This window comes from Penaeus japonicus, unplaced genomic scaffold (assembly GCF_977035675.1).
Source record: "Penaeus japonicus unplaced genomic scaffold, GWHDUDI00000001_assembly GWHDUDI00000020, whole genome shotgun sequence".
NCBI classification, from domain to species: domain Eukaryota; kingdom Metazoa; phylum Arthropoda; class Malacostraca; order Decapoda; family Penaeidae; genus Penaeus; species Penaeus japonicus.
This window is the reverse complement of record NW_028234422.1, coordinates 28,709,833-28,722,332: the sequence shown is the minus strand read 5'-3', so window position 1 is coordinate 28,722,332 and position 12,500 is coordinate 28,709,833. Positions and strand designations below refer to the sequence as shown.

The following is a 12,500-nucleotide window of genomic DNA, read 5'->3' as shown; positions in this document are numbered from 1 at the left end:
TATAATGAGTGACTGAATGAGAGTGGGAAAAGTCAAGGTATGATGTGTGAAGTTGCCTCGCTCTGAAATAAAACCCATCTTGGAGACTGGGCAAGCAAATCCATCTCCCGGCAGCAATGATTCGACAATAACATGACATATAAAATAAATAATCTATTCATCATGGTTACTCCCCATTGCACACTGGTGATCACTTAGATCATCTGCAACAGGCATTTTTCCTTGGTCAGATCTCTTTCATGCTGCCTTTTTCTTTTGTTGAAATAATACTTATTCATTCCTTCGGTTATGATGACCTATTATGCCAAATGCTAATTTACATCACTCTACTAATATATTGTATATAGACTCATATTGCATACCATTAGTCTAGAAAATAATAGAAAACATACACATTTTAAGATTCCCAGATTAGACTGAATATCTTAAGATGTGGCCTGTCTTGGAAGGGTAAACATCAAGCTGGAGTTAAGACATGTTCCCTCACTTGGGCTAACCTGTTTCTATGACGTTTATACCCACCACTCACACCTCATATATTCACAGACAGGAAAGATATGACCCGCATGTAGTAAATCTTTCAATACAATAATCCCCCTTGATAACAGAATAACACAAAGATAATTTGGGTAAGATTATATTGATCAACAATGAGGGTGTAGGTCAATCATCAATAATGTGCGTGTCAAAGGTTAAAATATAATATTTAATCCACATATTGATCGAAATAATTACTATACTTACTATTCCTGTGGTATTACTCATTTCAGGTCAACATTCATATTAAAAAAAGGAGATAACTTTCACAATGACATCTAATCATCAAATGAATATATGAATTTAACTTTTATTTTTCTTATTAACCCTCTCTGGACAGGTGGTACACCACGGGTACCGCGCATTCAAGGCCTGTTCGCTGGGTGACGTCATAAGGCGTCGTTTATTTAACTGACTTAGGCCTAAGCGTTCGAGAGCCCCGGCATTGTAACATGCAAGGCTGGAATGCCCCCGTCATGAGTGGGTTAAGCTTATAGAGTTACCTTACTCCCTTTAAAGCATCCACAAATAACTGGATCTGAATAACAATACCTGTCAGAACTTCACTGCAAAAGGATCCATCAATTATGACTGGCTTAAGCTTCTACTGATGTGAAACAATAAATTATCTTCATAAATACATTAACCCTTCGGTGCCAAGTCATATTTGTTCATATCTCATCCACAGAAACTGGCTTTAGTTCACCCTGTCCACACCCCACAACCCCGTCTGCTTCCCTAGAGCCCAATTGTATCTGTAACAGCCTTTCCATCCTGCCACCAGTATGATAACTCTTCATGCCTTTAGCTTGGTGCACTTTTAGTTCAACCATGAATGTAAAATAACAAAATATCTACAGCTATGGATTACTGTCTGTCAATAATAACAGATAATCCACATCCTAAAGGTTTAATTTAGGTTAGGCTAGGTTAGATAAGGTTACCAAGGTTTTCAATCTGGTCAAGCTTGGTTAGACAAGGTTTTGATTGATAAATTACATTGGTAAAGTTATAGTTTCAGACATACTGTACACATAGTAGTAGGTAGACATCACATGGAATCAATGAATTTTGAAATATATTTCTTCTGACATAGATATCATAACATGATATCAAATAATTATTTAATCAATAAATCATTAAAAAGTTACTGAAAACAAAATTAGACTTTCCTGCATGTTTTTGAGGTATTTCAAGTGAATTTGACCTTTTCTGCCACAATCCATCGCTGTTGTAACATATATATCCCCCAAACAAAAATATGGGAAGTGTGGGTTATCAGCACTTTGGGAGGAATAGACCTCATTGTAGAATCAGTCACCACCATGGACCATCTGTCTTTAGTACTCAAACAATGGCCATCAAGCCTCCTGAACCCTTTGCAGATGGGGATAGGTTTGCTTGACTGGTCCTCAGGACAGGTACCAGTGCACCCTGTTACACCCCCCAGAGTAAGGGAGCTCTAACAAACATATTGTGACTTTTCCTGCTCTCTTTCGTTCACTCATTATAATACTAGAGCCATATTTGTGTTTTTTTTTTGTTTTTTTTTCATTTTACAATCTTATTAGACTTGTATGGGCTTTCAGACAGGGTTTAACAATGTTATAGTAGACTAAAATTGTTGTATAGGGTTCATATCGGCTCATTATTTTTTTATACTCAGTGTGACAGAAGTAAAGCAAAAGAAAAAAAAAAAAAGTAACTTCTTGCTATTTATTTGTGTGTATCTGTAAACTATACAAAGAAATAAAGAGATGGAGAAGAATAAGTATAAGGAGGCTTGTGCTTATGACCGAGTGCCACATCTCAAAGCGGCCATACTGGTACACGGGAAAACTGAAGACGCTGCACATGGCGTGGATCACCTTCCTCTTCTCATTCTGCCTCCTCATCCTGTATCACCAGTACTTTAGAGCAGGAGGTCAGCGGTATGTTACTCTTCTCTTACGATAGCTTTAGGTAGAGGCCATGGATAGGTGTCGTTCAAGGCTCTCTTTCTTGCTGGTGCCAGTGTGGGTGGTGCCATCTATGTTTGGTATTGTAACTAAACCTATTTTGGTGAATATTACAGCAATCATAGTAGTCAGAATTGCAATTGGCATTATCAGTCACTAAACAGTTATTACTCATAGTGTGATAGAGACACACAGCAATCCACTCTCCCCTAACTTTCAAATATGCTATGACGACTATTGGCATCTGAGTGAAGCCACCCCTCGTCAGGCCAAAAACTGACATACCATGATGACAACTCAAACTCGTTTAGTTGCCCCCATTATCAACTAGTTCATAATGTATATAACAAAGTAATTAAACAAGAGATCAGTCTCTAAAAAATGTACCTGTAAATATGTAAATATTGCATAAGCTGTTAACCAAACAAGCATTATCAAAATCTCAAAAATCAACTTAACACTCAACAAAATATATTCAATTAAGTTATGAATTTTAACAGTAAATCCCTGAAATATCTACTATAATAAGACATAAATAAAATTTTAGGGCTAGTTTACAATTGGGATCAACTGTCATTTGAATTACACAACTTTCTTATCATTCAATCAACTTTTTAATCATTCAGTAATCCATCAATTCCAAGAATCATTTATCTTGTACCAAATTTATGTCTGGAATGGTAATCACACCATATATTCATTGACAATAACATAATACATCATCAAAATATCAAATCACATCAGACCAGCATTTTAAAGAAACAATTAAAGACAGAAACCCCCCCTAAAGAGACAAGAAACCTGTCAAGCTCTCAAGAAAGAGGGAAAGTAATGTAATACATAATCTAATTCTAAACCCCTTTAATTCCCCGGGTCTGTGCCTTAACATAACCCAAAACCAAAAGGCCTCTCTCTCAAGTCTCTCCATCAACCCAAACCCCAAGACCCTCACGTCATCAGCTAAGGTAGCATAAGCCCACCCTCATAACAATTCAAGTTGGGGAAAAGTGCATTTCCAAAGACAGTTCAAAAGACTCCCTTACCGTCTCCGGCAAGAATGGAACTCGCTCTCTCTCTCCCCCTCGCACACCCAAACATGTCCTTTCCTTGCCTTAAAACCACCCTCAAACCCCTCTTTCTACCCTCCCCCCGACTGCCAAGACCCTCCTGAGCGTGAATAATCTTACCGTGACGTCAAGAGGGAGGGTCAAGACTCCGCAGCGACTCTCATGACTACTTTGTCCTCTCTCCTTTCTTTCGCGTGTTTACCAACAAACTTCATCAACCCAGACACTACCTGCCAAGGACGCACCTGTCTCACAAGGGGGGAATCTCGGCCCGCCAGAGGGTGATGCGCGTACATCGCCATCTGTTGATTAGAAGCGAAACCTTTCGTTCGTTTTGCTCGGTTTTATTGATTGCTTGAAGGGAAGGGTTTTATAGATATACGTATACACACATATATGCATATACACATATATGTAGGTATGTGTATTTATGTATAATCATATAGGTAGATATATTCAGTATGTGCGTCTGAATGTGTGTTAAGGAGAGATTTCAAATGACGGGTAGGAGCATTGGATTTCACATGATTTTCATTTTATTTATATTACTCTTATCAAATAATCATCCTTTCTGTTCTTATCTAAATATGTAATAAGTATTACTTTATTACTACTACACTATTTTCGGCTTGTGTGGGGGAATGCTTTAATACCGCCATCTATCGATTGAAAGAAAAGCTTTTCCACATTTTTTCAGGAGGGACTAAATAGAAAATGGGTACCGGGAGAGAAGTTTTCTTTTTGTTAGTATTTTAGCATTATTACCAATTCTGTGGTATGGTATCATTATCATCAATTTTATTTATTGTTTAATATTGTTATTATTTCATTATCTTTATATGATTCTAAATAACGGACAGGTATCGCACTTTGTAAAAGACATCTATATATTATTCAAACGGGAAATTTTCGGGATTTTTTAAGGGGGACTATATAAAAGAGGAAGGTTATGTAAATTAATCATCTTTATTGTCTGGCTTATTCTAGTGCTGATTATTTTCTATCAAACACTTAGATTTTTCTTTTAAGCTGTAAAATGTTGTTCCCTATATCATTCACAATTGATATATCGCTCTTTCTATCTAATTCCAAATCTGGACACTGATTTGCTGGACATCTTGAAAAAAAAACATACACATGAGAGCTAATGAAATAACATAATACTATTTTAATTGTGTGAATGAGAATTAGTAGCATATACACATATACATATGTATGTGTTTGAATGAAGTGTTTGTTACTGATAGTGCCTGCAACATGAGTAATTTCCTTGCAGAATACCGTTCTCTTCTTGTATATATATATATGTAATAAATAATTGTATCAATGTAAATTCGTCAGTTGCACAACACAAATTACCGAACAAGAGAAAATAGAAACATATGATATGAAGCAACAAGAGATGATGTGGTCGAACTCATAGTTGAATGAAATTACTCGATTTAAGTCATTTCCGTTATATATCCATTCTCTTATTATTTATAATCCTTCTTAAAATATCCAACTAACATGAAGATATAAATTTGCATTATCATATACCCGAAACCAAAGAAAAGTAAAAGGAAATTCAATTTTAAACCATTTGCGAATTTAATGTTTACCTTCCCTGTCACTGGAAAAAGAACTCTCGTCACATTGGCAAAGGCAGAGCATATTATTATCAACCAGGCGTTTAATTCTCGTTATAATGGTGTTCTTAGAGGTTTATGAAGACTTTGAGAAGGCGGCAGAGCGTCTTTATCTCAATGCACCCATGAAGGTATACTTGAAATGTCTTTTTTTAAGGTGTTTTCTGTAGGGTGGATTTGCCTGCTTGACGGAATGATATAAATTTATTTTTAGGTTTAAAGGAGATATTGATTGTTTTATTGCTGGTAAAGTATTGTTCTCTATTTATTTACACGTCATTTTATTTATATTATAGAACTATTATATGTATTTGGTGAATGTTTAAGGACGTTTGGCAAATCACCGAGACAATGACAGGAAAATTATAAACCAATGAATAATGTCTAATCTGAACAAGACTATTAATTAATTGCAACAAATTCGATGTAAGGCACTTTTTGTAGTGATCATGATCTGACCTGAGCTTTCATTCAAATTAGAGTATGAGTTTAGATTCAGACTTCTTAAACAAAGGCATAGCCATGAGATAATACTAATAGGTTTGAATATAAGTTAAAGAAAATATAAGATTAAGAGATCAAATGATCTCCATATGTTTTCTGTTAAGATTGAGTCTCATACTTAGGCTATTTATCACCAAACAAGGAATGTCTCTGTCTATTTTTTATTAAGAACTTTGCTCAGATCCTGTTTAGTGATTTTTTCTGGTAAAAGAAATACTCTTTTTTAGTCTGTCATCAGAAGTACCTTTCACTATCAAAATGTCAGTATTGGCTATTGTACTCTGCTTTATAACTGTCATCAAAGTTATCAGATGTCTAGAAGATGGCAGTAATTCTTTTCAGAATTGGAATTTGTTCATAGGCTGTTCCCTTTGAATCCAACAAAAACTTTAGGATATTTAAGGTTGAAGGCCTATAGTTACTGTGTGTGTTGACTGACATGTCGGCCACACTGATCAGCACAAGACCAGTGGGGGATACATGGAAGACTTCTGAACAGTTATCAAATCATCAGTTATTCTCATAGGCACGTGTAGCCATGTTTGATTAATCCAATGATGACAGTGTCACACCCGTGTGACATGGCTGAATGCCTGATGATGGGACGACACATCAGTGTGACATTCCCGATGCAATATTGCATAGGCCCGGCATAGGGGGTTGCCACTTCTCACCGGGCCTGTCGGGATTGGGTTAACTCATTGCGGGCAGGGCAACTAACGACTTAACTGGCAGACAGGACGGGCAGTCTGTGAGGAATGCTGGCTGCACCGGCTAAAAATTAGAGGTACAGGGAAAGTGTTTCCTCTACCTTTTGTGCTGTGAAGAGTAGCCTAAACAATATTTTTCCATAAATCCATTACAAAATGTGGGTTTAAGCTGACTTTCTCTGGTATCAGTATCCACCATTTTATTTATTAATTACTATTATTGTTGTCTCATCATCTTTATATAATTCTTGATAATGGACAGGTATCACACTTTGGAAAAGACATCTATATATTAGTGAAAAGGGAAATTTTTGGGAATTTTTAAGGGGGCTTATATAGAAGAGGAAGGAACCCTGTAGCTCTAAAGCTTGTGCCGTTACAACCATAATACTTCATGACTGTATGTGTACTTCATCTGTGAGCAGATCATGATGTTACATCATGTACACATTGCCACTCGTCTTCTTGGCCTAATTGATGATGTCATGTATTTCATGACACCCGTATTCAATGGGTTAAATAAAACTAAGTACTTTTCTGAATAAGTAAGAAATGTATTTACTTTCAAATTTTTGTGAAGAGAATAACTTAGGAGATTATGGCATGATCTTGCATTTAGCTTATTCGTTTGTTAAGTTTGTTGACTGCTGTCATTAGATTCAGCCTCAGTGTTGGATGTCAATTAAGGATTGCTGAATGTAATATGTTTTAATAGATTGGAATCACATTGGTAGTCTGCTCACCTCTTCTTTATCTGCTCATACATTGGTAGTTTGCTGAACTCTTAGTTTGCTCATCTAGCAGAACACGGAATTAATGTTTCACTGATTCTTGCAGGATGATACATGTTATAGAGACCAGTTTAGTATGTTACCACTTGTGATATCATGCAGTACTATTTGCTTTGAAAAATCTGGGGATTTCATTATGTTAGGATTTATATAGTTCACTTCAATTCATTAAAGGAATTTCAAAACTAATGTAAAAAATGTGACTAATTTCTGTTGTCATAATTATTATATATTCATTTTGCATGAATATTAATCCCATCCTTATAGTGTACATAGAGATGCCACAGAAGAATGTACTATAGATTCCCATTTCATCTCTTTCAGACTAGATGTGTGTTGAAGTATGACCACAGCAACTGTTGCCTAAAAGTTAAAGTTACAGATGATGTTATGGTAAGTTTTATATGGTAATTGTAATTTAGATATGTTGACCACTTTTTAATGAGCAGTGATATTTTCAAGTCTCGACCCTCATTAGATATTGCACGTATAAATGTAGTCTCATAGTGAAGAATGCATATGTACGTACTGCCTTGAATCAGTGGGTTAATGAAATAACTATTGCAGTGCACACACAACCAACAGAATGTAATAGTAATCTAAGTTTCCAATAATCAACTCATTAACGACACACACTCTCCTTTCCAGTGCGTCCAATACAAGACCGACAGCCAACAGGAGCTGAAGAAATTAGAGAAGCTATTGAGTAGCCTCATGAAGCACATGGCATCAGACCAGAGATAACTTAGCTCCTGGCTCTAGAGTCGAGGTTTTCCAATCTTGTTTCCCCATGCAATCTACTCTCTGTTTGTTAATATAATGAAAGAGGAATGTTTTATATGACAAATATTCAATGCTTTAACTATCCTGAAAAGCATATGATGTAACATCAACTTGTATGAGGATAATAATTTTTTTTTCTTTTTCTTTTCTTGGAATTCTTTATGGATGTCTCAAAAAGAATAACAATATTGAACTTTAATAAAGATACTCTTTATATTATACATTGCACTTTTATTCTACAAACCCACACATCAGACATTCACAGGAACAAGAAATAACACTGATAATATAATAATAAGCATTTTTTTAATCCCATGTGGATGCAAATCATAATTTTTTAGTAGTTGGACTAGGAAGGGATACGATTCCATGTAATGTTTGGCAACAATCATTATATATCACAGTAAAATAATGCCAAAAGACTCTCCTGTTTGTTCAGAAAGTGTTCTGGGAGATTCTTTAAGAACCTCAAATGGAGAAAACACTGAATTCCAATGTAGAGAAATCTTTATTAACATTATTTACTTTTTTTCTTTTTTTTTTTCTCTCTATGGAAAATCTTGTTTTTTTTTCCCACTCTTGTGCCTTTCTTTTTCCAATTTTTCTTTCATTCATTCATTCATCATGGCTTTCTTTATTTTCTTTTACAATCTGTGCCACTCTGTGTTTATCAAATTTTTCTCTCTGTCTGCAACTCTTTCCATTCATTCCAAAGTGCAATAATTGTAAACAGAAAACTCTTCCTATATATAAATATACATATACATATTTATAACAGTAGATACCAAACAGTTAATCTCTGTCAAGTGAATTCACCCTCCTACTCTTGTGTTCTCATTTATTTTACTGACTTTTCATTTTTTTCTCACAAAATATCTTGTACACTACAAGGGCTTTGTGACCTGATATTGATATAACATCACGAAAATGTTTTGAATATACATTTTTAATGTACTTTTTTATTAATATTATTATTATTATTATTATAATATCCCAGAGTCATTTTTTCTCATATACTAAACCCACATGTTTTTAAGACAAACTTTTTTTTACATAGATACTTCAACTTACAAAATAGGTTATATACATATATTAACATGAGTTAGATGCTTTCTATATACTATTAAAGGAAATATATATGAAAAAATAAAAACTTATCACTGTGAATTAACATATAAGCATAACATATCTTATAGCAAAAAGTTTGCTTTGAAACTGTTCAAAACCTACATGAGCTTAACATGTAACCATAGATATTTGTTTAAAAAAGAAAGATAGAAAAAGAAATGTTTACATAAGCACCTGGTCTTCACCCTTCCAAGCTGGGCCCCATCTTAACCCTCTCTGGACGGGTGGTACACTACGGTACCGCGCATTCTAGGCCCTTTCGCTGGGTGACGCCATACGGCGTCGTTTATTTAACTGATTTAGGCCTATGCGTTCGAGAGCCCCGGCATTGTCACATGCAAGGCTGGAATGCCCCTGTCGTGAATGGGTTAAGATGTTCAGTTTGGGTTCAGCATCTTAGGATATTGTCTGTTTTCTATTATTACAGATTTATGGTTTGATTTGATAGTCTATTTATGATATATTAGTAAAGTGAAACTAAGTACCATTTTGTATGATGCCTTAGTTACACAACTGCAGGAATGAATAGCTCGTATTTTCAACTAAAGGAAAAGTGCAGTATGTAAGTGATCAAACCCTATGAAACATACCCATTGTGGAAGGATTATCAAATAACAAAAACCATAGCCTAGAGTTTGCTCATTGGAGATTTTGACACCGATTCTCCATCCTTGTCCTCATCGAACACTTCACTGAAGCCGTCTTCAAACGCGGCCTGGAGCACCTCTTCGACTGTGTTCACAAGTACTACTTCAACTTCATTCTGTTATGGAAGAAAATGAGGTTTCGTGGGATACTCAACAATTACTGCATTTCCATTATCTTCAGAAGCAAAATTATTCTGTGAAACTCATTTTTTTACTAATTTCCTTCAGATATAATGAAATATGTTCCTCTTACCAGATTAAGCAAAATTATTCTGTAATACTATTCAAATTTTAAAGAAACCTGATTTTTCATCACTTTCTACCAAATATAATGAAAAATGTTCCTATTCTCAGATTAATTATCCCTATTACAAAAAACAATAATATAAACAACTAAATATCTTGTTTAACTAAATCATTCATCAAAAAAGAGAGAGAATGAGAACGATCAAATTTTTATCTTACCAAGACTGAGTTTGAAATATCAGCAAGGTCCTTCTTATTGGCAGCTGGGAGCACCAGTGTGGTAAGCCCTGCCCTGTGAGCTGCCATTACCTTTTCTTTAATGCCACCAACCTGAAATTTAGAGCTTTTATACACACAACTTTCTTTGTCTTAGTTTTTTAGTTTTTACTTTTTTTGTACTATGAGGTAGATTTATCTTAACAAATAGGTAGACAGAAAAAGATACAAAGACAGATATATGGATGGTTAAAGATATAGAGAAAGATGTAGTATGAGGTATGAGCAATACATACTTGCTATGCAACCCAGTACTTACTGAATTTGTTGCATAGAAAATATATTAATGATCTTTTAATATTATTCTTTTACTTCTTACTTGCTACTTAGTACACCAAAGTTATATATAAATGGCATGACAAATGACAAAAACATAGCTAAGAAAAAGGCATGGAATACAGCAACTTTGTATAATAAGAACCATGTACAGAGTAAAGCTCAAATAAACTCATTTACAATATAAAAAAGAATCAGCCACAAATTATAATAACATCTAAATAAAGAAAAATAATAAAAATAATGAAATTTAATAAATAAGTCCTTTCCTTTCTTCTTTCAAAAACCTCCCTCTTAACCCACTTACGACGGGGGCATTCCAGCCCTGAATGTCCCAATGCCGGGGCGTTCGAATTATTAGGCCTAAATCAATTAAATGGCTGGCACAATACTGTGCCGCCCGGCCACTGGGCTTTTGAATGAGCGGTACAGTCCTGTACCACCCGTCCAGAGAGGGTTAAATAAGCAATCTCTCAATACATCCATGTAACCTATCTGACAATACTACCAAAGTAAAATATACGTATAGGATTATACCGAAGCGTACTCAAAACCCAAAACACGGGAAAAACAGACAAATAAATCAATACAAAGAATCTAGAAACGGCAAAAAAAAAAAAGAATATTAAAGTCCTTTGGCTAACTAGAACATCAGCCACCAGCTCACCGGCAAGACAACCCCATTGAGGGTGATCTCCCCCGTCATGGCTACATCAGGTCGGACGCATCGCTGGGACAGGAGGGAGACAAGGACGGTGAGGATGGTGACTCCGGCTGAGGGCCCATCCTTGCTGATGGCTCCTGCAGGGAAGTGCATGTGGATCTCCCCATCCTTCATGAAGTCCTTCTCCAGTCCGATCTGGGTTGAAGGTTGTACACGTTGATTGGTTATTGTATGTGTTGGATGAGGTGGATTAATATTTAGTTGTGTTTATAGAAAGGATAATATCAACGATGATTGTAAAGCTCATTTTATGATAATAATAATGATGGTGACAAATATAAAGATGATAATAAATTAATTTACTAAATATAAGGATAGCAAGAGAGACATCCTTGCAAGCAATCTGAATTCACTAAAGAGGGAAACACATTAAAAAAGAAGAGAACAGATTAGGAATCTCTCACCAGAAAAGAATGCTGCCTGACCCACGACATGGCGATCTTAGCAGACTCTTGCATGACAGAGCCCAGCTGACCCGTGAGCGTGAGTCCACCGTCTCCCCCTGTGCGTGATGCTTCCACCACCATGACCTCACCTCCAACAGGGGTCCATGCCAGGCCTACTGCCACCCCCGGCACACTAACCCTTCCTGACAGCCCGCTTTGGAATATGGGAGGCTGAGTAGATAAAAAAAGGAAGAATACAGACTCAAAACTTAGTTGTGATAAGTTAAAACCAGACTTTCACAGGTCGTTTGCTTTTCAAAGGCTTTACTTTATTCTAGTTGTTCAATCAGTGATAATATTTCTTGAGCTCTTTTAGTAGATTATGGATTACATGTATATGTTTCTTTGTGAAATCTAAATATACACTACTTCTTTCTTAATTACAGTTTTGCATGATTGCCAGATTATCTGCAGATTCCCCTGTTTGTCTGCCTCTCTCATTTTTCCTCCCTATTCTCTTACTTATATTCCTCCTCAAAGAAATATTACACTGAAACCCACCAAAAAAATAAATGAATAGAAAAAAAATAATAATAATGAAAAGAAAAAAAAAAGTTGACAGCAAACTCACCCCCAGGACATCATGGATCATCTTAGCATCCACTTGCACAGGGAGATCCAAGTACTCCTTCAGATGTGTCAGGTTAATGAGTGGCGGATGATGGTCTGCGTGGTCTCCAGCTGCTTGACTTCCTTCCTTGTGCAGTTCCTCCTGCTGAGTGTTGTCTCCCTTTTCCTCAGCTTCTGCTACCACCATGTCCGCCTTGACCCCTTCCTCA

General features: G+C 35.8%; 3 protein-coding genes across 5 annotated transcripts in view; 1 reads left to right on the top strand and 2 right to left on the bottom strand.

Annotated features, from left to right (window-relative positions):
* Positions 1-3,809, bottom strand: part of elgi (E3 ubiquitin-protein ligase NRDP1 elgi) — a 20,715-nt gene extending 16,906 nt beyond the window's left edge. For both annotated transcript variants that reach the window (XM_043027981.2, XM_043027980.2), the window contains exon 1: positions 3,683-3,809. The gene's annotated coding sequence lies outside the window, so the exon portion shown is untranslated. The remainder of the gene's footprint in view (positions 1-3,682) is intronic.
* A 1,334-nt stretch (positions 3,810-5,143) lies between these two features.
* On the top strand, positions 5,144-8,199 carry Srp9 (signal recognition particle 9). The gene is made up of 3 exons (XM_043027985.2): positions 5,144-5,321; positions 7,520-7,588; positions 7,844-8,199. Exons 1-3 carry the CDS (start codon positions 5,250-5,252, stop codon positions 7,937-7,939), a joined length of 237 nt encoding a protein of 78 aa, XP_042883919.1. The 5' UTR covers positions 5,144-5,249; the 3' UTR covers positions 7,940-8,199.
* The window catches only part of LOC122260618 (lon protease homolog 2, peroxisomal), a 13,664-nt gene continuing 9,330 nt past the window's right edge, over positions 8,167-12,500 (bottom strand). The window contains exons 14-18 of one of the 2 annotated variants that reach the window (XM_043027982.2): positions 12,293-12,500; positions 11,680-11,892; positions 11,219-11,410; positions 10,219-10,329; positions 8,167-9,869 (exon numbers count right to left, since the gene is read on the bottom strand). The exon at positions 12,293-12,500 is cut by the window's right edge and continues 10 nt beyond it. In XM_043027982.2, the coding sequence (XP_042883916.2) occupies positions 9,735-9,869; positions 10,219-10,329; positions 11,219-11,410; positions 11,680-11,892; positions 12,293-12,500 (859 nt within the window). In that variant the 3' untranslated portion in view covers positions 8,167-9,734. The remainder of the gene's footprint in view (positions 9,870-10,218; positions 10,330-11,218; positions 11,411-11,679; positions 11,893-12,292) is intronic. The other variant, XM_043027983.2, reaches the window with a different exon arrangement.

Bases quoted from the DNA above. Each gene is read 5' to 3' on its own strand.
- Srp9 (XM_043027985.2), top strand. From the start codon at position 5,250: ATGGTGTTCTTAGAGGTTTATGAAGACTTTGAGAAGGCGGCAGAGCGT. The intron at 5,322-7,519 runs GTATACTTGAAA...CATCTCTTTCAG, and splicing joins ATCTCAATGCACCCATGAAG to ACTAGATGTGTGTTGAAGTA. The intron at 7,589-7,843 runs GTAAGTTTTATA...TCTCCTTTCCAG, and splicing joins AAGTTACAGATGATGTTATG to TGCGTCCAATACAAGACCGA.